The sequence below is a fragment of the Triturus cristatus genome, chromosome 4_1 (genome assembly GCF_964204655.1).
Source record: "Triturus cristatus chromosome 4_1, aTriCri1.1, whole genome shotgun sequence".
Taxonomy (NCBI): Eukaryota; Metazoa; Chordata; class Amphibia; order Caudata; family Salamandridae; genus Triturus; species Triturus cristatus.
The window spans coordinates 1220144303-1220169569 of NC_140585.1; the positions used below are offsets into that span (position 1 = coordinate 1220144303).

Genomic DNA, 25267 nt, shown 5'->3' on the forward strand with positions numbered 1-25267 from the left:
GAAAGAGTGCAGGGTTGCTGTGTAGGCTGCTAAAATCATTATCAGGTATGTACCTCTCGTAGCAACGCAGGTGCGTAACCTAAGCCCGTCGGCTTCCCGGCTCAAAGAGCCACTAAATAACTAATCCAAAATGGTCGCACACTGCTAACCTACCTGCGTGTTACCCCAAAGAACTGTGGTCCCTGTAGTCAGCGTCGGCGAGTACACCTATGCTTGTGTCGTGAGTGCAAGTGTGAATAGCGTGTGCCATCCCTGGACACGTGTTTCGAGGTTGTTGCCTCTCGTCAGCAGGGAGTAGGAAAGAGTGCAGGGTTGCTGTGTAGGCTGCTAAAATCATTATCAGGTATGTACCTCTCGTAGCAACGCAGGTGCGTAACCTAAGCCCGTCGGCTTCCCGGCTCAAAGAGCCACTAAATAACTAATCCAAAATGGTCGCACACTGCTGACCTACCTGCGTGTTACCCCAAAGAACTGTGGTCCCTGTAGTCAGCGTCGGCGAGTACACCTATGCTTGTGTCGTGAGTGCAAGTGTGAATAGCGTGTGCCATCCCTGGACACGTGTTTCGAGGTTGTTGCCTCTCGTCAGCAGGGAGTAGGAAAGAGTGCAGGGTTGCTGTGTAGGCTGCTAAAATCATTATCAGGTATGTACCTCTCGTAGCAACGCAGGTGCGTAACCTAAGCCCGTCGGCTTCCCGGCTCAAAGAGCCACTAAATAACTAATCCAAAATGGTCGCACACTGCTGACCTACCTGCGTGTTACCCCAAAGAACTGTGGTCCCTGTAGTCAGCGTCGGCGAGTACACCTATGCTTGTGTCGTGAGTGCAAGTGTGAATAGCGTGTGCCATCCCTGGACACGTGTTTCGAGGTTGTTGCCTCTCGTCAGCAGGGAGTAGGAAAGAGTGCAGGGTTGCTGTGTAGGCTGCTAAAATCATTATCAGGTATGTACCTCTCGTAGCAACGCAGGTGCGTAACCTAAGCCCGTCGGCTTCCCGGCTCAAAGAGCCACTAAATAACTAATCCAAAATGGTCGCACACTGCTGACCTACCTGCGTGTTACCCCAAAGAACTGTGGTCCCTGTAGTCAGCGTCGGCGAGTACACCTATGCTTGTGTCGTGAGTGCAAGTGTGAATAGCGTGTGCCATCCCTGGACACGTGTTTCGAGGTTGTTGCCTCTCGTCAGCAGGGAGTAGGAAAGAGTGCAGGGTTGCTGTGTAGGCTGCTAAAATCATTATCAGGTATGTACCTCTCGTAGCAACGCAGGTGCGTAACCTAAGCCCGTCGGCTTCCCGGCTCAAAGAGCCACTAAATAACTAATCCAAAATGGTCGCACACTGCTGACCTACCTGCGTGTTACCCCAAAGAACTGTGGTCCCTGTAGTCAGCGTCGGCGAGTACACCTATGCTTGTGTCGTGAGTGCAAGTGTGAATAGCGTGTGCCATCCCTGGACACGTGTTTCGAGGTTGTTGCCTCTCGTCAGCAGGGAGTAGGAAAGAGTGCAGGGTTGCTGTGTAGGCTGCTAAAATCATTATCAGGTATGTACCTCTCGTAGCAACGCAGGTGCGTAACCTAAGCCCGTCGGCTTCCCGGCTCAAAGAGCCACTAAATAACTAATCCAAAATGGTCGCACACTGCTGACCTACCTGCGTGTTACCCCAAAGAACTGTGGTCCCTGTAGTCAGCGGACTCATGGTTACGCACCTGCGCGCTAAGAGAGGTACTAGACCTGATTATGTTTTTAGCAGCTTACACAGCAACCCCACTCTCATTTTCCTACTCCCTGCTGACGAGAGGCAACTACCTCGAAACACGTGTCCAGGGATGGCACACGCCACGCATACTTGCACGCACTCTTGAGCATAGGTGTATCCGCCGACGCTGACCTTCAGGGACCATTTTCATTGGGGGAACACGACTGGTAGGTGTAGCAGTGTGCGACCAATCTGATGTAACTTTATATTCAGGCTCCCTTGAGCCGGTGGAGTTGACGGACTCATGGTTACGCACCTGCGCGCTAAGAGAGGTACTAGACCTGATTATGTTTTTAGCAGCTTACACAGCAACCCCACTCTCATTTTCCTACTCCCTGCTGACGAGAGGCAACTACCTCGAAACACGTGTCCAGGGATGGCACACGCCACGCATACTTGCACGCACTCTTGAGCATAGGTGTATCCGCCGACGCTGACCTTCAGGGACCATTTTCATTGGGGGAACACGACTGGTAGGTGTAGCAGTGTGCGACCAATCTGATGTAACTTTATATTCAGGCTCCCTTGAGCCGGTGGAGTTGACGGACTCATGGTTACGCACCTGCGCGCTAAGAGAGGTACTAGACCTGATTATGTTTTTAGCAGCTTACACAGCAACCCCACTCTCATTTTCCTACTCCCTGCTGACGAGAGGCAACTACCTCGAAACACGTGTCCAGGGATGGCACACGCCACGCATACTTGCACGCACTCTTGAGCATAGGTGTATCCGCCGACGCTGACCTTCAGGGACCATTTTCATTGGGGGAACACGACTGGTAGGTGTAGCAGTGTGCGACCAATCTGATGTAACTTTATATTCAGGCTCCCTTGAGCCGGTGGAGTTGACGGACTCATGGTTACGCACCTGCGCGCTAAGAGAGGTACTAGACCTGATTATGTTTTTAGCAGCTTACACAGCAACCCCACTCTCATTTTCCTACTCCCTGCTGACGAGAGGCAACTACCTCGAAACACGTGTCCAGGGATGGCACACGCCACGCATACTTGCACGCACTCTTGAGCATAGGTGTATCCGCCGACGCTGACCTTCAGGGACCATTTTCATTGGGGGAACACGACTGGTAGGTGTAGCAGTGTGCGACCAATCTGATGTAACTTTATATTCAGGCTCCCTTGAGCCGGTGGAGTTGACGGACTCATGGTTACGCACCTGCGCGCTAAGAGAGGTACTAGACCTGATTATGTTTTTAGCAGCTTACACAGCAACCCCACTCTCATTTTCCTACTCCCTGCTGACGAGAGGCAACTACCTCGAAACACGTGTCCAGGGATGGCACACGCCACGCATACTTGCACGCACTCTTGAGCATAGGTGTATCCGCCGACGCTGACCTTCAGGGACCATTTTCATTGGGGGAACACGACTGGTAGGTGTAGCAGTGTGCGACCAATCTGATGTAACTTTATATTCAGGCTCCCTTGAGCCGGTGGAGTTGACGGACTCATGGTTACGCACCTGCGCGCTAAGAGAGGTACTAGACCTGATTATGTTTTTAGCAGCTTACACAGCAACCCCACTCTCATTTTCCTACTCCCTGCTGACGAGAGGCAACTACCTCGAAACACGTGTCCAGGGATGGCACACGCCACGCATACTTGCACGCACTCTTGAGCATAGGTGTATCCGCCGACGCTGACCTTCAGGGACCATTTTCATTGGGGGAACACGACTGGTAGGTGTAGCAGTGTGCGACCAATCTGATGTAACTTTATATTCAGGCTCCCTTGAGCCGGTGGAGTTGACGGACTCATGGTTACGCACCTGCGCGCTAAGAGAGGTACTAGACCTGATTATGTTTTTAGCAGCTTACACAGCAACCCCACTCTCATTTTCCTACTCCCTGCTGACGAGAGGCAACTACCTCGAAACACGTGTCCAGGGATGGCACACGCCACGCATACTTGCACGCACTCTTGAGCATAGGTGTATCCGCCGACGCTGACCTTCAGGGACCATTTTCATTGGGGGAACACGACTGGTAGGTGTAGCAGTGTGCGACCAATCTGATGTAACTTTATATTCAGGCTCCCTTGAGCCGGTGGAGTTGACGGACTCATGGTTACGCACCTGCGCGCTAAGAGAGGTACTAGACCTGATTATGTTTTTAGCAGCTTACACAGCAACCCCACTCTCATTTTCCTACTCCCTGCTGACGAGAGGCAACTACCTCGAAACACGTGTCCAGGGATGGCACACGCCACGCATACTTGCACGCACTCTTGAGCATAGGTGTATCCGCCGACGCTGACCTTCAGGGACCATTTTCATTGGGGGAACACGACTGGTAGGTGTAGCAGTGTGCGACCAATCTGATGTAACTTTATATTCAGGCTCCCTTGAGCCGGTGGAGTTGACGGACTCATGGTTACGCACCTGCGCGCTAAGAGAGGTACTAGACCTGATTATGTTTTTAGCAGCTTACACAGCAACCCCACTCTCATTTTCCTACTCCCTGCTGACGAGAGGCAACTACCTCGAAACACGTGTCCAGGGATGGCACACGCCACGCATACTTGCACGCACTCTTGAGCATAGGTGTATCCGCCGACGCTGACCTTCAGGGACCATTTTCATTGGGGGAACACGACTGGTAGGTGTAGCAGTGTGCGACCAATCTGATGTAACTTTATATTCAGGCTCCCTTGAGCCGGTGGAGTTGACGGACTCATGGTTACGCACCTGCGCGCTAAGAGAGGTACTAGACCTGATTATGTTTTTAGCAGCTTACACAGCAACCCCACTCTCATTTTCCTACTCCCTGCTGACGAGAGGCAACTACCTCGAAACACGTGTCCAGGGATGGCACACGCCACGCATACTTGCACGCACTCTTGAGCATAGGTGTATCCGCCGACGCTGACCTTCAGGGACCATTTTCATTGGGGGAACACGACTGGTAGGTGTAGCAGTGTGCGACCAATCTGATGTACCTATCAAATTCATAGGTTAGCGTGCTGCAGTTCCTGGTAGAAGACGCAAGGAGTTCCTTGCGTTTAACGCGCCGAGTCCGCGTCTCCAGGTGACCTACCCCGCTCTACCAGGACTGGACCTAAAGGTCCTGATGAATCGCCAGAGTAGTGCTCAGATAAGGCGAGAAACATGTTGACCCTAGATGAGGCAGTGTTGACCACCTAGCACATTACTCTAGGCACCCACACTTTACCTCACACAGTTTTTAATTAGGTAAGAAGGCCACAGAATAAACTAATTTAGTTGGCACTCCTCTACCTATTTTAACGTCCTCACTTACCCTTTCATCTACATTACAATAGAGCCCCCTACCCTCAATCACCTAACGGCTGACCGGATAAAAGATCTCCATAAAAGTGCTCCTCAAAAGAGCCCGTTGAGCATTGCACCAGCCGGCCCAACGTAGGAGCAGCCCGATGATGACGCTTCACATCCCAAAGGGTGCGTGATTCACGACACCAAGACGGGTGTATGAGGGCTCCTATATCCGACTAAATACTATACACATCGGCCACCTGCATACTCTCTTGGTCCGTCTCATTAACCTTAAGGAACAGCTTTGATTTCTTGTTTGACATTATTGGGCATACCTAGCTGGACCTTCTTTCAATAGCCCTTTTTCGCCCCCCCCTTTTTTGTTTAAAAAATATCTCCCAGATTGAAGTTATACATGCCGACAGAACAAAAAAAGAAGTCAAATTAGATGCCGTGCAACACAGGTCTTCCCAAGACAGGCAGATATTCGACGAATTAAAAATGACCGATAGTCTCCTCCTTCTATGAAGACTTCTTTGTGCATAGGAAGAGCAAATTCTGTGGGGTGATACCTTTTGGAAAGTAAATCTTTTTGACTCACCTGGGGGCACCTTTAAAGGTCAAACCAGTGAGGCCTCTTGAGGAGTTCTCCAGGACGCCTGAACATCTGGGCATCACCACAAGGATCTGATGTGTTTGTGCTGGATTAATGACTTGGGGAGGACGCCCGCCCACCCGTTTTAACACACACCATCCACAGGGATGGGTTGCAGGTGTCAGGAGCCGCTGTGCAGGTAAGAGTGGTAGGGGTGCTAGGGCTGGGTTGGGGGGGTTTTGACAGACGACCACGAGGGAAAATTAAATAAATAATTAATTTTCCCTCCTCGTCTGTTTTGGATCCATCAAAGTAAAGGAAAAGATTTTAGGAATATTTGCAACCAGATAAAAATCAGAGGCACCCTAAGGGCACAGCCTGCCTTCTGGGAAAATGGGTGGGACGGTAGAATCCGCATTCCTTATGAAATAAGGACGTCCCATTATCTGCTTTATGTTAAGGGCAGGGTGGACATCAATGCTAACAATAACATTATTTTTCTGTGGCACTATCAATAATTCAAGGACAATAAGCTGGATTAAATTCATCACATTCAAACATGTGATCTGAAGGTGTTGCAATGTTTTCGGCAACACGTGCCTTAATTCACTCGGCTGTTTTACCAGCATTCTGAAGGGCGAGTACAAAATAAAAAGCTTCAAAATAATTTTTTTTCATGGGAGCACCATTTTCTGTCTCGATAAAAAAATATCTGTCCATGCTTCGTTAAATATGCTGTTTTTTTTTTTTTTAAAAACACGCAAATCCAGGTCACTCTTGATGAATAAATGTGAAAGGCGAATTCCGGACAGGTGCGTGATTTTTACTGTTGAAAATTTCAAATTTTGAAGAGCGGAGATAGTTGCTATTAAATAAGCCCTGAGAAACAGAGTTTGGAAATTGCTACGTTTACTGAGGGCGTCCCATGAAAAGATGGAAGTTCCTTTGAAAAGGTCAAACACCGCAGCCAGTTCCATTTTCAGAGCAATTTACTAAATATAATAAACTTCTTCCAGATCTTTACAAACATTAAAAATAAAAAAAATACGTCATGCTGCTAGGGGATTTCTAAGCATGCTAAATGATGCCCACGTAAAAAAAAAACTCTGATTTATGGCCCGGTGTACTAAGCTCCTTTTGGAAACCATGGTATGCTATTTGCACATGATATTAGTTTGAGAATGGGTATGCAATTTGACCAATATACTAATAAACCACATTGCAATATGATTGTATTGCATTTTGCACATCTTTAGGGAATCACAAAATGACCTTCCTAATGTATAGTAATTAGGCATGTCACAATTTGTGACCCTAGGAATCCATGGATGGTGGCATGCACGGGAAAGTAGACCACCAGGATCCCTGTATTTGCTTTCCCAAATGAGAACCTTTTTTGTAATCCACCTGCGTCCATTAAAAGGTCAGTAGCTACCCTTTAAAAATCTAATTTGAGTGGGTACTAAAGGTAGAAGGTAGTGGGCCGAGGGACTGTTGCCTGTTCCCTTCGATGCTGCCCTACACGACTCCCAGATGGGCAGCGGTCCGTCACCACCCTCTTTAAAGTAGCAGTAACTTATCAATAGTATGTGACCAGAGTGGTTGCAAAACACTGGCGTATACCATTGAAAATGTCCATTAAGAGGGGATGCTCCTTTTACATACTGTCACATGCAGGGCTTAAAGTGGGCCGGGTCTCACGGGTGCTGAGCACCAGTAGTTTTTGAAAGGGAGCCTTGAAACGGGTCTCTATCGGGCTCTGTTTTGTGCCCTGGCACAGGTGGTGTGTTTTTTCCGGGCTTTAAGTGGAAGCTTTTTCAATATTATATATATGTCATAGTTGCTGCTTATTTATCTTATGCAACTAACAACCATTGACAAAGCCAATAGTCCTGACTTGTTTTAGGAATGATGTTACTTCTTGTATCAAAAATCTGGATGCAATGACAGAAACAGCAAAATACAAGCCGGGCGGCACACTATGCTAAGCACAGATTTTTAGTTTATGTGTTTTTAAGCCACATCCTTGATTACATTGGCCACGCCCATTTGCAAAACCCCCAGTTTTTGAATCCCACTTAAAGCCCTAATCACATGCCATACGTCATCATGATTCACAAAACCCCTTTAGCAAGCCAGAAAGGTTTTTCATAGATGATGGAACAACAACAGATGGCAGTGCAAACCTCGTGATTTTTCGGATAGTAGAGCTTGCGACTGTGAAATGGTTTAGTACATCTGCCACATGATTCTGTTTACGCTTGACAAAAAAAATAACATCATAAAACTATTGAAGTAACTTGAGGACGCCAAAAGGTAAGCTAAACTTCTTTTATTAAGTGTAGAAGGTAAGCACCTCCAATTGCCAGTCCCGCAGAACGCAGTCTGACAGGACTCCAAACATTCTTAACAGCCATAGGCGTCCGCAGGGAGGGGCAAGGAGGGGCGCTTATCCCCCTGGAGCACCTGTCCTTGCCCCCCCGCCTCGTGTGTGTCAGCCAGGGCTGCGACAGCTTCCCGGGCTGGCGACCGTCTTGTTTGCAGCCGCACCCGAGTACTTCACAGGTCTTTAAAAGACCATTTACGTGTTAACGAGGATTTTTGTGACGCTTTGTTGTTTTTTCACCCCTTCATCTCCACTCTGCCTATTGCTGGAAGAATTCCCCCCCCCCCCCCCCCCCCCCCTCTGGAACTAAACATATTTTCACCACCCCTTCTGCTGTGCTCCGAATCCGCTCCGAAACTGAAGCTAATTCCAATACTTCTACCAGGCCAGAGAGGGGCGTGCGTTGTACACCACGGATCACTGGAATTTTTATGTGAGGCTAACGGGCTATGAGTATGACTGTGATTACAAGTGCAAGTAACATTACTTGAGAGGCCGAGTGGATGTACTCAGACATTTCACGGTGATCTGAGACTAACTAACTATATTGTGTACTGCTTACTATTGCCAATGATTTTGTACCGAAGCTTTCTGATGGAGTGGGTGTTCTCTTTTTGTTGAATCCACTGATCTGAGTGCTGACATAAGGGCCAAAAAATTACAGCTGCTGTCTGATTGTGAGGAAGGGGTGTCTCCTTTCCAGATCATTCGGGGGTAATTTTCTCAGTCCTTGCACTGGATCTATCTTAATTACTATACAATGTGCACAAACTACATAAAACCAGGAAGAATATGTTTCTATTTGATCCCCCACTCTTCATTTCGCTTTTGGTCTTCTTATAGTACTGTTTCCAGTGCTATTTCCAGTACTTACTTTGTAAAAAAGTAAATAAATAGGTTTAGGGACCCAATGTTTTTTTCTTAGAAGCAGCCAGCAGCACTATTGAACACCAGGGTGGTCAAATACCAAGGCTGCTTACTCTTGATTCCAGCTCACACCTCTTCTGTTCACCACCTTACACTTCATTCTCTCTTTCTCCGAGTCTTGCCCATTCTTTTTCAGCTCTGCTTCATGAACCCAGTGCATACGTGGGGCCTCTTATTTTGGTATCCGGGCCTTTTCTACTCCAGTCTGACACTGACTGAGTCTCCCAACACTTCTCCCCCTCCTTAGAACTCAGAGAGAGATCTCCCCTCAACTCTTAAACCTTCAATAAGTTTTGGGTTTAGTATCTCCCTTGTCAGTTGAAAAATTAGATCTGTTCTCTGTTGCTACAGATGATTCCAGTCCTGCAGTTATGGTAAGTTGACACTCACTTGGGCCATGTGCCACAAAGTCCACTGTAGAACTACAGGAACGCACTAGTCACGCTAGTCACAGAGGCAGCAGTAGATGGGCTTGCTAAACTGATATTTGTGGCATCAGCCAGTCAAAATCTATTTATAGATGTTAAATCACGCAAACAACCACTATATTGTGGCAGATACTGGAGGTGCCTGCATTCTCTTTACTCAAGGACATGTTATTAGCTTACAAACAGGTGCTTCTGAGTCACCTCTGTCGTGCATGGTCCAGGTGATGCTGTCTTTCCTGAGAATGTTTCTAAAAGGCAGAGCAACACCCTGATGATCAGACAAAAAGGAACCATTAACTGAAAACAAGCTGAAAAAGATAGAGCGCTATGGGGTCTTACATACAGCATAATTGCACTCTGCAAATGTTGATGACCTATTGTCCTTGCACTTTGCTATCAAGAGGGCCCCAGTTGAGAGACTTATCACTGTGAGTCCTGGTGTTTTAGCCAACCGCAGTTTGGATTCTGCAAATCTGCTGTGATGCAGGCAATTTCAGAGTCTTAAGCAAAATTACATTTGATCTTTTGTCAAAGTATTTCCCATAATAACAATGCAAATTTAGGCCATTTGTTGCTGTTTTTCACTTCCTCCTGTTCATTTGTGATAGTGCTGTCAAGTAACTGCATGCAACAGCCTTAATTTATATCCGGCAGCCGCGACCTGTGCAGGTAAGAGCGGTGGGGGTGATGGGGGATTTCGATGGACAATGACGAGTGAAAATTAATTATTTATTTAATTTTCTCTCGTCATCGTCCGTCGAAATACCCCCCCCCCACCCCCACCCCCACCCCCAGCCCCACCGCTTTTACCTGAACGGACCGCGGCTACATCCGGCCCATTAAACCCTGATAATCCCAGCTTTAGTCCAGAAGGCCATTTTCATTGCTTGCACCAGGGCCCAAGGCATCTATACTGCTTTAGTGGGATAGTACAAAATAAACATATATAGCAGTGGGAATTTCCATAGATTGAGTTGTATCTTCAGAGCAAAGACCTTCCCAGAGAATGATGTGGTTGCCAAGTCTGCCAACATTCTGATTCTTTGCTGGATCGGGCTGCACTGTACTAGATGGGGTCCTGAAAGTTGGGGTTGCATGCACTGACCTTGTGGCAGTTTTCACTCAAAAGAAAGTTTCCCTTCAAATGGTGTTGCATGAGTTCTGTGATTTTTATCCAGATTTAAAACTCACAAATCTTAAATTTACAAAACACTGATAATGTTGTTTCGAAATTGTGAAAATTAGTTGTCAGATAACAACTCGGGGTAAAAATGGTTGCCAAAGATGCTAAATCCCAACTTCCAGAAATATAAGTGATTGGGGGGGGGGGCTCCACTCCTAAAAAATATTGTCAGGGCGGGCTTGGCCTAAAAAAGTTTGAAGACCTCTGATCTACACAGTGAGACCTTCAGGAGGGGCTGAATGCTGACTCCAATGAATAGTATCAGAAGAGCAGGCGGCAGTTTTTAAGTAAGTTCCAGTAACTTTAATGCATTCTACAGCATCAGCATTACCTACTGGCTGCATATCTACGTTACTCTAAGTGAACTTATAAGCATGGAAATGTCAAAGAGGACAGTCCCCTCCGAATATGCAAATTTAGTGTAAGCTTGCAGTGTTCAGCTTTTGGGGTGCCAGGTGGTAACTCTAGGGTTCAGGTTGGGTGTGGGTTTTAGGGTGCCAGGGAGTAATTTTAGGGTTCAGGGTGGGTTAGTGATTGGGGTGCCAGGGGGTAATTTTAGGGTTCCGGGTGGGTATGGCTTTAGGGGTACCAGCTGCCAGGGGGTAATTTTAGGGTTCCAGGTGGGTATGGGTGTTGGTGTGCCAGGGGGTAATTTTAGGGTTCAGTGTGGGTATGGGTTTTAAGGGGGGTAATTTTACGGTTCAGGGCGGGTATGAGATTTGGGGGGCAGGGGTAATGTTAGGGTTCAGGGTGGGTATGGGTTTTGGGGTGCCAGGGGGACAATTTTAGGGGTCAGGTCGGGTATGGGTTTTGGGGTGCCAGGGGGCTAATTTTAGGGTTCATGTGTGCTCTAATAGTTGTCCAGTTTCAAATGCAGAATTCACAACTTTTTTTCTCAGCTTGGCCTGAGCATTACCCGATCCTGATTGTCTGCCATTTTAGCCCCGCCCCTATTGATTAACATTAGCCACGCCCCTTCATTTGCCAGGTAGGCCTCCCCCCCTGGAAAAATTTCTGTGGACGCCCATGTAAACAGCCTCTCACTGAAGATTCCAAGGAAGTGGCTAAGAGGAGAGAAAGGAGAGGGGAGGGAGTGGATGGGTGGGACCATGTAGAATAGAACAACTATAAAACAGGAAATTGCATGGTCTGGCTTCTAGGCGCATAGTGGTCCTTGCATCAAGGTTGAGGAAGGTCAGGTTTCCCATGATGAGGGAGGAGAGGCCCCGTGAGGAAAGTGAAGGGGTTGCATGAGAATTAAAGAATGGATGAGACCCAGCGATGTTCTTACCATACAAATACTGAAAGTAAATAAAGTAAGTGTGCCAGCTTTGCCACAGATTTCTTAGCACTCCGGTACTTGATTTTTTAAAGAGAGTGAAGCTCTGTGAATTTGAAGCAGCACAACTGGAAATAGGGCGAATGTAAACTTTGTACACATACAAAGTTGTTTGGTAGACCGTGTGTTCAGTTATTAAGGACTTATCTCTAGCCCTCTGGCGTACACAGGGCTCCTCAGGACAGCCACAAACACGCTCCAGTCCTTCACGCACGAGAAAAAACACACAGGAAACACTAGAAGACAGTACAAATCTGGCGACCGTTTGCGCCTACCTCTGCAAACCCCCTCAATTTCAGGGCCGTCGTTCGTTAAAATCAAACATTCTCCTTGTGACTGGTTTGTCATTAAATGCTTGAAGTTAAACAGCAAACAAAAAACTTTACCTCTTATATTGGGAGAGTTGTCGAGGAGGGCAGAAGTGCAGACATTTATATGCATAACACAATGAGCACAGAGTGACATGCTTTGTTTACCTGGAGAGCCCATGGGCGAGGAAACCTGCAGCAGGAACTTCTCCGAGTCCAGACGTCAGCGGCAGAACTGCAGACCAGGAACTGAAACACACATTTGAAAGGGATGGAGGAGAGAGGAGGTTAATGTAAAAAGTCCCGAGACAGAACACTGTGTCATGAGCACCCACGAGAAAAGCAAACAACCTCGCTTCCGCTTGCGTCAGTCTATTCCAGGATGGGCTTAACCCTTTTCAGGCCCAGCTTTAGCTATCTGCCCCAGATTATACCACCAATCCACACAAAGGGGTTCGCGCAGGCAGACACAGTCAGCCACTCACTGCTTACTGCAAGTGACGTTCACATGCTCAAGCAGTCAACAATACGGCTATGGGCGGTGGAGCTGTCAGGCGCGGCATATGGCGCGTTTCCTTCTTTTAATTAGAGAAGGATTTTCAGGGGACTACTGTCTGTGGATAATGGATCAATGTCTGCGGGTGGGGCGAGGAAGAATTGACCAGTGCATCCAAATACAAAGTGCCTTGATCCCACTAATGGGATCAAGGCGGTGGGAGCATGTCTTGGAGACAGTGCTCGGCGTGCAATCCTCGGAATTGAGACCCCCACCCCCCCCCCCCCCCCACACGTACGGTGCGGTTTTTTCAGGGTCACCTCAATTATCTGGTAAATGAAGTATGTTGACAAAAATTTAGTTTTTGAGGTTTACATTGGGCTAAGCAAGTGGCAGGGGAGAATTTCTAAACTATTTAACTTGAGTGTCATACTTGAAAGTGGGCTCAGATTTAGACATATTGTGCTGGCATTTGATAAAATGCATACACTCTTAGGATTAGAGGAATCTAAAGCTGGAAGCGACCTGGGCTCGCCCGGACAACTAATAGGGTACATGCAGTTGCATGGAAAGCGCAGGGGTAATATAAGACATTCAGGCACTGCAAAAGGGTTGAAAGTGAAAATATAGATTTTAATATATTTTGGCAATAGACTGCCAAAGACCCACAGATTGGTAGTGTTGGTAAGAAGTGTCAGTATTATCCAACTGAGTGGTGCAGTCATCTCCACTAAGGACTGGAACCTCTCACTGACAGATTGCACATGTATGCCTGCAGCAGGCATCCTGACCCATTTAGCTATCTTATTAACATTATACAAAGAGAATTTCTATTTTCAAAACAAACAACTTTGCCTCAAGCCCGCCAACCTAGTAGCAGGAGACAGGGTCTAGGGGTATTCACAACTGTAGTACCCTACCACCCATGTCCCTATGCCCTACGCATTCATTAGCGAAAGCCCAGATACAAAGTATGAGTTTCCTGAATAGTAGCATACAACATCCAAACACCATATTGATGAAAAACTAAAACCTCCAAGCTTACCATCAATCCAAATGTACAACCTCGAGCTCCATGAAAAACATTTTTTTTTAACTTTCCACCTGAATCCAAGTACACAGCCCAACTTCCACTTCATTCCAAGTACTCAATCCCATACTCCAAGGACACAACCCTAAACTCCACCTCAATCCAAGTCCACAACCTCAAACGCCAATGCAAGTATACCCAGCCTGAAACTCCAGCAGAATATAAATGCACTCCCACTTCTTCCACAGTCCCAAATACACAGCCCCAAACTCCACCTGAATCTAAATACACAATGTCAACTTCCATGTCAATCCCACTATGACCCCAAACTCCACCTCACGTCAAATGCCCAAAACCAAGCCCATCATATTCCTATCACATCAGCTCAAACCCATTCTCAATCCAAGCGCAGAGCCCAAAATCCATGTTGATGCAAGTACATAGCCACAAACAGAGCGCAAATCAAAATACGGAACCCTAACGCCACTTCAAACCACGTACAAAACCCCACACTATATCTCGATCCAAGTACTGAGTCCTGCACTCCACCTCAATTAAAGTACACAACCCTATACTCCACCTCACTACCCTAATCCTGCTCAATTCCACTACGGATCCCACTCTATAAAAGCACCAAGCTTCACTTTCCCCGCGACTATTCATTCCTCACCATACTAAATACATATCATAAAGCACCCCCTCATCCTTGTATTACAACATAAGCTTTGCATGACCCCTACTACACAACACCAAGCTCTTCATGACCGCAAAGAGTGTCAATAGCTCATCTATACATCCACAAGCACCTCATCATCACAACTAAATAACCTCAAGCTAGACACCACCTCATATAAACACCATCACAATCTTTAAAACTCAAATGAGAAATTGTGAAGTTAGTATCACTGCATCTACGCAACAGCATGCTCTGTCGCATCCCAACTACACAAGCCCAAGATCTTCCTTTCCCAAGTAAACAACCTACAATCCATAGGATATGATATCTTCAATCTTCTACCACCACAAACAATCTCAAATCCATACCATCTTATACATGGCTATGTCCTTGGTACCCCAACTATGAAATCACAAACATATTCTCAACCTATCACAACCACAAGATCTCCCTACCTTAAAGTATGCAACAATTAACTTATACCAACAATCCTAAGCTCTTCCAACCAACTGAATAGTCTTAAATCCTACCAACCGTTTGTATACAACTCTAGAATACTACACATGGCAACAACACGGCCTTTGGATTATTTTCACTCACACTCATAATCGCCAAGCCCTATCCCTGCACACCAGTGATACAATTTCTACCTACGCCTAAACAGCAGACACCGTGCAGCACCTGAAAGATACACCACAGATTAACAGATCTTCAATTCAACACTTGCCATCAGTTTTCACCATGACGATTACCTAGAAAGGATCTCACAAATAAAGGACATCTAACCCTCTTAACATCCTTATAAAATGCATACTCCCATCACATACAAATCTTCCCCATTCCCGAGGATCATAGGCATCTCCTTCCTATGTGGATCTCGCCCGCCCCAAACTCTTACAGATCTTAATGTCCCCAACATGCACGCAGCTCTCACCCTCCCCAAACTCCTCACCCTCTTCCGACATTCATATGTGTATCAGACCCCCCTTTCGCCCGATATCCGTGAAGAACCCATCCTCCCACAACACCAATGGTGCCCTCACTTCACAAGTACTCATCCACACCTGCAGATTTTCCTAACACCCTCAGGGTTTGATAGTCTCCAACACCTTTACAGCTGTTCTCCGGCACCATACAGGTGTCACACTCCTCAAAACTCACGCAGATCTCCCCAGAATCCATGCAGTTCAATCACTGAGCGCGCGTCCTCTCGCTCACACCGAGAAGCCATAACACTCATATAGTTCTCCAAACAAATATCCACACAGCCCTCCCAACTTGATGCATGTCCAACAATCCAACAGTCCATCCCTAATGCTCGTACAGATGTTCCTCTCCCAGCATCCAAAAATATCACCTTGTCTTAGCTACAGAGGTCCCTCTTCCCGAGGCACCATCATTCTACGTCACCATTCCCAAACGACGATACAGAAGACCCCCCCCCGCACCCACACCCCTCCACGCCCACTCTACAACCATCATTCACCATTCATCACGTTTTCTAATAACAGAGACCCACACGGGGGAGCAGGTGAGGGGGAAAGGGAGACGGATGCTGCCACCGTCTCCACTGACAGGCAGAAGGAGGAAGAGGGTGCATTAATGAGCGAAGGTGCGAAAATAATTAAATATTAAAACAAACACGGAAGAGGCGACCTCCAAAATCGAAAGAGGAATGACCTAAAGTCTCGACCTCACGAAGGCATCACCCTTCTGCACTCAGGCCCCCCGACGACACCCCCTCGCAATCAAAATACAAACCTTGCCTTCGTCTTTCTTCGCCTGTCATGTTAACTGCGAATCAGAGGCTACGGGGAGGAGAGGTTTTCTGCTGTCTGATGGCTGCTCCAAGGTGTCAACGAAGGGGAGGCGCGTAGGCTGGATCCGACCTATGCACGACGCCGTGTTCCCGTCCTGTGTCTGTCGCGATACAATGTGTTCACCAGTCCCGGCTCCATCGTACCTTTTACCGTGACAGCAGAGCCCTATTGATTCCGTTATCATGACTCCATTTCACCCCAGTCGTCTATGCTATTCCTGCGCCCCCTTGGCATCACAGTGTCGTCATAACACCCTCGTCGCCGGAATTTCTTCAACCCTCCTGACATCGACAAAGTGTCATATCATGACAGCAGAAGAGATGAGCATCCATTCCGCTCTCTCGCATTCCTGCAGCCCTTTCCCCCCGCCCCTCCCGCGCGTGCCTCCTCCCACCGCCCACAGCGGCGTCGAGGGGATCTCCGTAGCGCGAGAGCGATCGCCGCTTTCTCTCTGTACAGAATTATGTTCAGGAACAGAGTTGTTCCCACGCCTTCGTTTGTCTTCCCCGACTGTGCCTCTTACGCAGATTCTGGACTCTCCCCGCCCCCTTCCGCTGTACGACACTGCCTTCGAGTTAAAGTACATACAGCAGGTATGTCTCTTGCATAGATTGTGAATTGATTGTGTCCCAGGCTTGCCTGCCAACATAGCTGCTAGGCTACGGCATGTAAACCAGAGCTGCAGTACCCACGCCAACATATGCACCGAGGCCAACCGGCTGGCCTTCAAAAAGAAACTCAGAATTTGCCTCTTTCCACTTCAGAATAAACTCTTTGTTCAAAGAGCGCTCATGAATTTAGCTCACGGTGCGCAAACTATGTATGGGTCTGATTCTCCGGTATGTTTAAGCCCCTGAAAAACGAGATCACAGGTGGCAGGTGTGAGCATCTCACCCGGTTGTGCATTTTCTTTGCATTCTGGTATTCACAGAGCTGCATTAATGAAGGATCCCAGTATTCCGTTTTTGCAGATTTTTCCAGATGAATACAGACAGAAGAGCAATATTTTACTGTCATTATCTATTTTTTAATATGGATGAATATGGAAAATTGGGTTTCTCTTAAATAGTTTGCACTACTGTCAATCATGAGTGCTAGGTCAATAGCTCTGTAAATTGACAGGTAAATGTAAATGCTAGCATTTGTAAAGCGCAGAGCTACCTCCGAAGAGGTGTCCCGGCGCTGGGGGCCGTCGTGAAGATTAAGCAAGCTATTGCCCAGAGTCACATGGTGCTGGGCTAACTTGCCGACGGAGCCGGGGATCTTACCGTGAACCCTGTGGTCCGAATTCAGGCACCCTGGCTGCTGCGCCACACCTCTTCAGGAGAGTTAACAATTTTAAAAGATTTTACTAAAGAAACTTAAATAACATCTTACAGCAAACAAATGATGGACGGAATGCTGACAATGCAAACATTCTCCCCCAGTCAAAAGATCTGGGTTAAATCCATCGTTCTTTTGCCCACTATGCCACCCCAGTTTGGACCCAGCCATATGCAAATCAGTCTTGACCCTGTGCCCCATGGGAACAATCCAGCCCTAACTGCCAGGCCAGGTCCTCCCTGGACCGGAAACAAACATCCTGGGACCGGTTTCAGGGTATGTCACCCATCTTCAGTCAGGCTAGCTTGAATCCAGTGGCACAGTGAGCAAGGGACCCACGTCTGGGCATACCCATCCCACTTAGGGCGAAAAGTGTTACAGCAAACAAATGATGGACGGAATGCTGACAATGCAAACATTCTCCCCCAGTCAAAAGATCTGGGTTAAATCCATCGTTCTTTTGCCCACTACGCCACCCCAGTTTGGACCCAGCCATATGCCAATCAGTCTTGACCCTGTGCCCCTTGGGAACAGTCCAGACCGAAATGCCAGGCCAGGTCCTCCCTGGACCGGAAACAAGCATCCTGGGATGCGGGTCCCATGCTCTCCATGCTACTGGAATCAAGCCATCCTGGCTGAAGAGGGGCGAAACCCCAAAACCGGCCCTAGGATGCTTGCTTTCGGTCCAGGGAGGACCTGGCTCAGCAGTTCAGGCTGGACTGTTCCCATGAGGCACAGGTTCAAGACTGATTTGCATCTGGCTGGGTCCAAACTGGAATGGCATGGTGAGCAAAAAAACTATGGATTTAGGCCCAGATCTCTGTACTGGGGTGAATGTATAACATTGTTCTGCATTGTGTCCATCAACTGTTGTTTTTACTTAAATAACATCAACAATAAAGCGGTTTAAGCTGTTCTACGTTACAAATGGTTTCAAATGACCATATTGTAATGTAAATCGGTAAAACCCATTGGCTGCTCAAACATGAGTTAAATCACAATGAGTATGGTAGCTCCAGAGAAAAAGAGATTGACTGTCTCCCTATTTAGTAGTGCAAGTCAGAGTAGAATTGGGGATGTCACAGAATTACTGCTCGAATGCGAGGAAAGACCATTCTTATGGAAGAGGTAGCCTTACACACATATTTGTGTCATTCTTTGTCGGAAACCTCTCCTCACCCTGGCAGGACAGTGCCACCAGGGTGGTCTGAACCTCCTGATGGACTCACAAAGGAAGGGTGTTCTTAGATAAAAGCTACTGGACAATGGCAGGATCCAGGTGAATGAAAAATACCTTGCGGTTCCCCTGTATATCACCTTTAATGGTGGAGACCTCAGGTATATCTAAAAACCCTAATGAGATGGTATTTTGAGGACAATGGCTCAAACCATCTCTCTAAGCCAACATGTTTCTGACCTAATGTATAGCCTTATTAGGTCTAGGGCACTCTTTAGGGCTAAGGATCTCTACATTTCTCAAGCTGCCTAGTAGCCAAGATTACAGTGCTAAGAACCAAAAGAAACCCAGATGGATCCAACCTGAGCACAGCCATAGATATATTAACCTAGATTTTAGGGGCTATTGGCTTCCTGGTCTGAGAGGGTAATGATGTCCATTATAGTTACACACACACATCAAAAGGCACATCATGCGATTCCACCTAGGCGAGTCTACTCCCAGCAGCTGGTGAAACATGAGCACACATTTGACAGTTAAATAAATGTAGAAATATAACCATTGCAACTTCAATTTTTTACAATAAACACAACATTAATATGGACAAATACAGATAAAAGATTTAAAAAATAAATATGGATAATTACAGACAGAAAGGTAAAAAAATACCATAAAACTGGGAGGGTAAACACAACTAACGGTACCACAATCCAAAAAACCCAGTATAAATGAGCTAGTCACTTCTGACATAGAGTCTACTGTGAGCTATCACACAGTACAAAATGGGTTCGTAAAACTTCTTTTGTAGATATAGATTCCAAGCCCCCCCATTGACAGAATCCTGATCTCTAGAAATTTAAGGCTTGAACATGAATGCCTTGGAGTAATTTAGCCAGTATTGGAACTGGAACCAATTTACTCAGGGAACCCATAAATTGGGGGCCAAGGCATGGCAGACGAAAGGGGGTGGAGTCGTCAGCGGTGGAGCCTGAAATGCAGAGTCTGACAATCAATGTTCACATTTATTATTTTAAAAATCTACTAAATAGAAATTGTCAACAACAATACAATAAGCGACAGTAAATCTGTTCTAGCTAACTTATTTGGCCACAAAGAGACTGCATTTTAAAATATCTTACAGAGTTAAGACACCTGCTGCAGAGATCTTTATGTGCCCAGCAATTTTGAGGGGATTTTAATAGCAGTAAAATAACTCATCAGAAACTACTTTATCAAAGCTGAGTAACTCATTCTTCTAATGGATGCTTCTTTCCACAAATTGCTTACATAAACCATTTCTAAAATATCCCTTAAGGAGGATCACTGAGGAAAAGTCGGGATCACTACCCTATCAAAGTAAGTTTGTCCATTTTTGTCTACTACTAAACAATGCTTGGTTTAAAAGTGCAGAAAAGACCAAGTAGCAGCTTCAAAGATTTTCTAAGTATCATGCTTCACAGCACATCTTAATTCTCAGCCATGCCTATATATAAAGTTGAGTGGGCATGGAACCCTTTTGGTGAGGATTTGGTTGCCAGTTCATTACAATGCTTTACTGTCCAAGAGTATACATCTAGATATGCTTTGTTTCTGCCAACTTTTCCTAGATTATTTCCATTAAAGCTTAAAAAGAGGTTGTCATCATCCCTGAAGGGCTATGTTCTCTGAATATTGCTGGCTAACAGCTCCCATGGAATCTATTCCATGCAGCCTCTCCTCGCTCTTGGACAGGGGTGGTTCCTCTACTAGGGCGGAGGAGCGTCGCCCCACTGCTTTCTCGCAGTGCGAGAAGCAGAAACATAAAATGGTAATAACTTTCAGTTATTACCATTTTATGTTTGGTTGCAGGCGGGCGGGGCTGCTCTGAGAGCAGAGCAGGGCAGGGGAGGAGTGGTGTGCCTGCCCACTCCCGAGTGTGCAAAGACTGTTTGGTCGCCCCCTGACTCTGCCCAGACCAGTCATGCGCACTCTGCCTTTCTCCATGCTTGCTGCAATGCAGCCTACATGGAGAAAGTGGCCTCCCCATAAGTTACTGGCTGGGTGGCCTCCCGACCAATCACAATGCTGCTTGCAGCGTTGTGATTTGCTTAGGGGAGGGAGGGAGCCTGGCTGTGTGCTTCTGCTTCCTGTTCCAGGAGAGCAGAGAAGATGCGGGAATACGGCTAGCTGAAAGGTAAGTTTAATTATAAATATGTTTTAAATTAAATAACCCCCCCCTCCCCATGCTACCCCCCCCCCTCACCCGCCAGTCATGCCAGCCGCGACTGCTCTTGGGTAGGTGATCTGAAGAAAAACAAATTAAGAAAATAAGATCATCTTCGCCATATGGAATTTCATCACCACTTAAGGGAGGAATGAAGGTTCAAGTACAACTGCCACCTTTTTTTTTTTTTAGATTATATGCAAAAATGGAGATGGGACCAAATGGGACTGCTGCTGTGCAGTTAGCCTCCCATCCGAAGTTATTGCAAACGCTAATAGCATATCCCAAGTGAGAAACGTAAGGGTTAGTGGGTTCGAACAAGAGGCTCGCCAAGAACATTAGAGGACGTTTTCTTCTGCTAGTCTTTATACAAACTAATAAAAGTTTAAACAACGAGCCTTGATCAGGCAAATCATTACAAGCAGAAACAGCTGCTGAGGAGTCCTTAGCAGCCCCAATATTGAAACCATTTTCAGTCTATACTTCTTGGTGCTATTTGTTACCTGAAACCTTAAAAATGTATAACTCTGGTTGTACTTATTGGATTTTTGGGGGAACAACCTTTACAACGCAACTTTTACAACGCACTACACTTACAACGCATTTTTTACAACGCAACATCCACTACAACGCATTCCATTACATAGCATGACACTACAACGCATTTTTTAAAACTACCTTTACAACGCATTCCATTACATCGCATACTACCTTTACAACGCATACCATTACAACGCATAATATTACACTACACTATCCAACACTTACCCTACTGTTGCACCCCCTGGAGTTAGAATAGTAATTTTTACCCCTATACTATCCAACACTTACCCTACTGTTGCACCCCCTGGAGTTAGAATAGTAATTTTTACCCCTATACTATCCAACACTTACCCTACTGTTGCACCCCCTGGAGTTAGAATAGTAATTTTTACCCCTATACTATCCAACACTTACCCTACTGTTGCACCCCCTGGAGTTAGAATAGCAATTTTTACCCCTATACTATCCAACACTTACCCTACTGTTGCACCCACTGGAGTTAGAATAGTAATTTTTACCCCTATACTATCCAACACTTACCCTACTGTTGCACCCCCTGGAGTTAGAATAGCAATTTTTACCCCTATACTATCCAACACTTACCCTACTGTTGCACCCCCTGGAGTTAGAATAGCAATTTTTACCCCTATACTATCCAACACTTACCTTAAATGCAATTTAATATTATGCGTTGTAATGGTATGCGTTGTAAAGGTAGTATGCGATGTAATGGAATGCGTTGTAAAGGTAGTTTTTAAAAATGCGTTGTAGTGTCATGCTATGTAATGGAATGCGTTGTAGTGGATGTTGCGTTGTAAAAAATGCGTTGTAAGTGCATGCGTTGTAAAAGTGTGCGTTGTAACGACATACATCCGGATTTTTGTCACTTTGGTGTTATTTAATTATTAAAATTTACTCTATTTTCCTAAATAGGTTAGGATTTTTTCTTGTGTTGTGTTTTCACTTTATAACTGTTTGAGTGCTGCATGAATACTTTACAACGAGGTGATGGATGGAATGTATGAATTAATCTCAGACACTGGCAATCGCTCGGTGGCGCATCAAATCTATCGTTTTTCGCCCACCATGCCAGCTCAGTTTGGATCTAGCTATATGCAAATCAGTCTTGACCCTGTTCTAGTGGGAACAGTCCAGCCCAAACTGTCAAGCCAGGTTCTCCCTGAACTGGAATACAAGCAACCTAGGGAAGGCTTCATTCTCATTAAGGGGCTCTTCAACCAGGTATAGCTTGATACAAGTGACACAGTGAGAATGGGACTCACATCTGGGCATACCCATCACACTTAGGGCGTCAGCAGCAAGCAGACTCCAATCACCTTTTGTGTGTTTCATGTACCTCCCTAAGTGGCATGGGTATGCCCAGATGTGGATCCTATGCTCACTGTGTCACTGGAACCAAGCTGTACTCGGATGATGAGCCCATAACCAGGGCAAAACTGGTCCTGGTTTCCTTGTGTTTCGGTTCACAGAGGACTTGACTTGGCAGTTTGAACTGGACTGTTTCCACTGGAGCAGGGTCAAGACTGATTTGCCTATAGCTGGGTCCAAATTGAGGTGGCATAGTGAGCAAAAGAACGATGAGTTGGAGTGCTAACCCAAGCTATTGTCAGTAGTTAGACTTATTGCAACCAACCTTCCATCACCTTTTATGTGTTTCATGTACCGCCCTAAATAGTGTGGGTATACCCAGATGTGGGTCCCATGCTCACTGTTTCACTGGAACTAAGCTGTACCTGGCTGATGAGCCCATAACTAGGGCTAAACTGGTTCCCGGCTGCTTGTGTTCTGGTTCAGGGAGGACCTGGCCTGGCAGCTCTGGCTGGACTGTTCCCATTGTAGCGGGGTCAAGACCAATTTGCACATAGCTGGGTCCAAACTGAGGAGGCATGGTGAGCAAAAGAACAATGGAATGGAGTGCTACCCCGAGCTATTGCCAATGGTTAGACTTATTGCAAGCAACCTCCAATCATCTTTTGTGTGTTGCATAAATACTTTACACATTGCCTCTAAGTCTGACTGCTTTTGTGCCAAGCTACGAAAGGGTTAAGCACAAGGTTTATTTAGTGCCTTTTGTGGTTCACCCTAACAAGGATTGTGTTCATTACTTGAGTGTGGCTCTCACCCCTCTCATCTAATAACCCAATTTCTTACAATACACCTCCATTACTTCTGAAGAAAGATCATATTAAAATAGTATTTGTGTTCAAGTTCAAAGCATGCATATTTAGAGTTGGGATGTCTAGGGGAGTAAGGAAGCTCTGGAGAAGTAGGTTTTCCACCCTTGGAAAAGATCATAGAGGAGCGCAGCTCAGCTCTAGCAGAGCCAGGGGCACTGGCCACCTGGATAGTCCAGTGCAACAAGAAAACCTGAGCACTGCAATTCAAATCTTATGGATCGTCCTTTGAAGTCAAACATGACTTGCTCCGGTCGTGCCATACTTTAAGCAGGGAGATCATTCTTCTGCTACATAATGAAGTGATCGGGGAAATATATGCACTTTCTCTGTATTAGTTATATATAAATGGCCTGCCACTGATTATGCTCATAAGGAAACATTTGGCACTTTGACGCATCATGTAAACCTATTGAGATCTTCAGCTATGGATGAAAGCAAGGAATTAGGACTTTATTGATGTGACTACATTTCTTTTCGATGGTGATGTTAAAGAGAATGGAATAAGTACACAGGAACAAAAACATGTTGACTGACTTGTGAAATAAAGAATGCTTATGATTATTGACAAGGAAAACCTGTGAAAAGATTATTACTGAAGCGATGGGTTCTGCTCATCAAATCCCCCAGATTGTTTGCTTTTTGATCACCTGTTTTTTTTACTTTTTTACTGTGGGTGAGCCTCACAACTGGTGAGAAATCCACGGTAGATTTATGGTAAATGGACTGCACATGTTTACTGCCAGTGTCTGCCTTTTAAGATAAGGCTGCTAGTTACATATGTAAGTGCTGCGCTGGGAAACTTTGTAGTGCATCCTGGTAACTGCACACAGGTAGCCTGGTTCAAACAGGACTATGCAGGATTGGATACTGACCTGGTATAGGCCTCATAATGTTGGTGTATACTCACAGAGGCAGTCTGTGTGTAGTCTACTGTCTTGTGTGCATTGTCACTCCATTACAGTCCTATGTGGAAGAATACCTTAGAGTACAGCTTTGCTTCCCTTTGGCCTACAGAGACCAGTGATGTATCGAGGATGGAATCAGTATACCGAATCCAAATATGAGAGTTCCAAAAGGATATCTGTACAGCTTATGGGTCCTCCATGATTGTTATATTTCACTGCCTCAGCTCAGGATCAGAGCCCAGGTCTTTTGGCACCCTGCTGTGCCAAGTTAATTACATTTAAATCAAGCAGCAGAAACAAAGGTCTCCTGTTAGACTTGGCATCTTTTGGCGTGTTTTCCCCGAGTTTTTGCTTTCTGCCCTCCCGGTTTTGACTCTGTTTTTGCTGGTATAAAGTTTCTGCGTGCTTTTCGCACTGCTGATCGGTGGTAAAGCGCTGGTGCTCCTGTGGTAAATTGTGTTCTGATTGGATGTGTGAGTTACTTGTCAGTCCCCAGTAAAGGGCACTGCGGTTGGCGAGGCTTGTGAGTCAACGGCTACTCGTGGGCCTGCAGCACGGCTTGTGCCACCCACGTACGTAGCCCGAAAAAGGTATAAGTGAATGAAGTTTGGTATGCCTGAACTCAGCGTCTAAAAACGCAGCCTTTAGTGAGGGTGCCCTTTTTATTCTGAGTTCATAGAGGCCACTTTTAGAAAGTGGGTATTATTTTGCTCGGTCATCCCGTATGCC

At 46.2% G+C, this 25267-nt stretch overlaps 1 protein-coding gene across 2 annotated transcripts in view; it reads right to left on the reverse strand.

The window, feature by feature from the left end:
- DTX3 (deltex E3 ubiquitin ligase 3) overlaps positions 1–25267 on the reverse strand; it is a 284871-nt gene that overhangs the window by 86747 nt on the left and 172857 nt on the right. Inside the window, exons 1-2 of one of the 2 annotated variants that reach the window (XM_085654595.1) lie at positions 16131–16703; positions 12336–12416 (exon numbers count right to left, since the gene is read on the reverse strand). In XM_085654595.1, coding sequence (XP_085510721.1) covers positions 12336–12348 — 13 coding nt within the window. In that variant the 5' untranslated portion in view covers positions 12349–12416; positions 16131–16703. Of the gene's footprint in view, positions 1–12335; positions 12417–16130; positions 16704–25267 lie in introns of those variants that run through there. The other variant, XM_085654596.1, reaches the window with a different exon arrangement.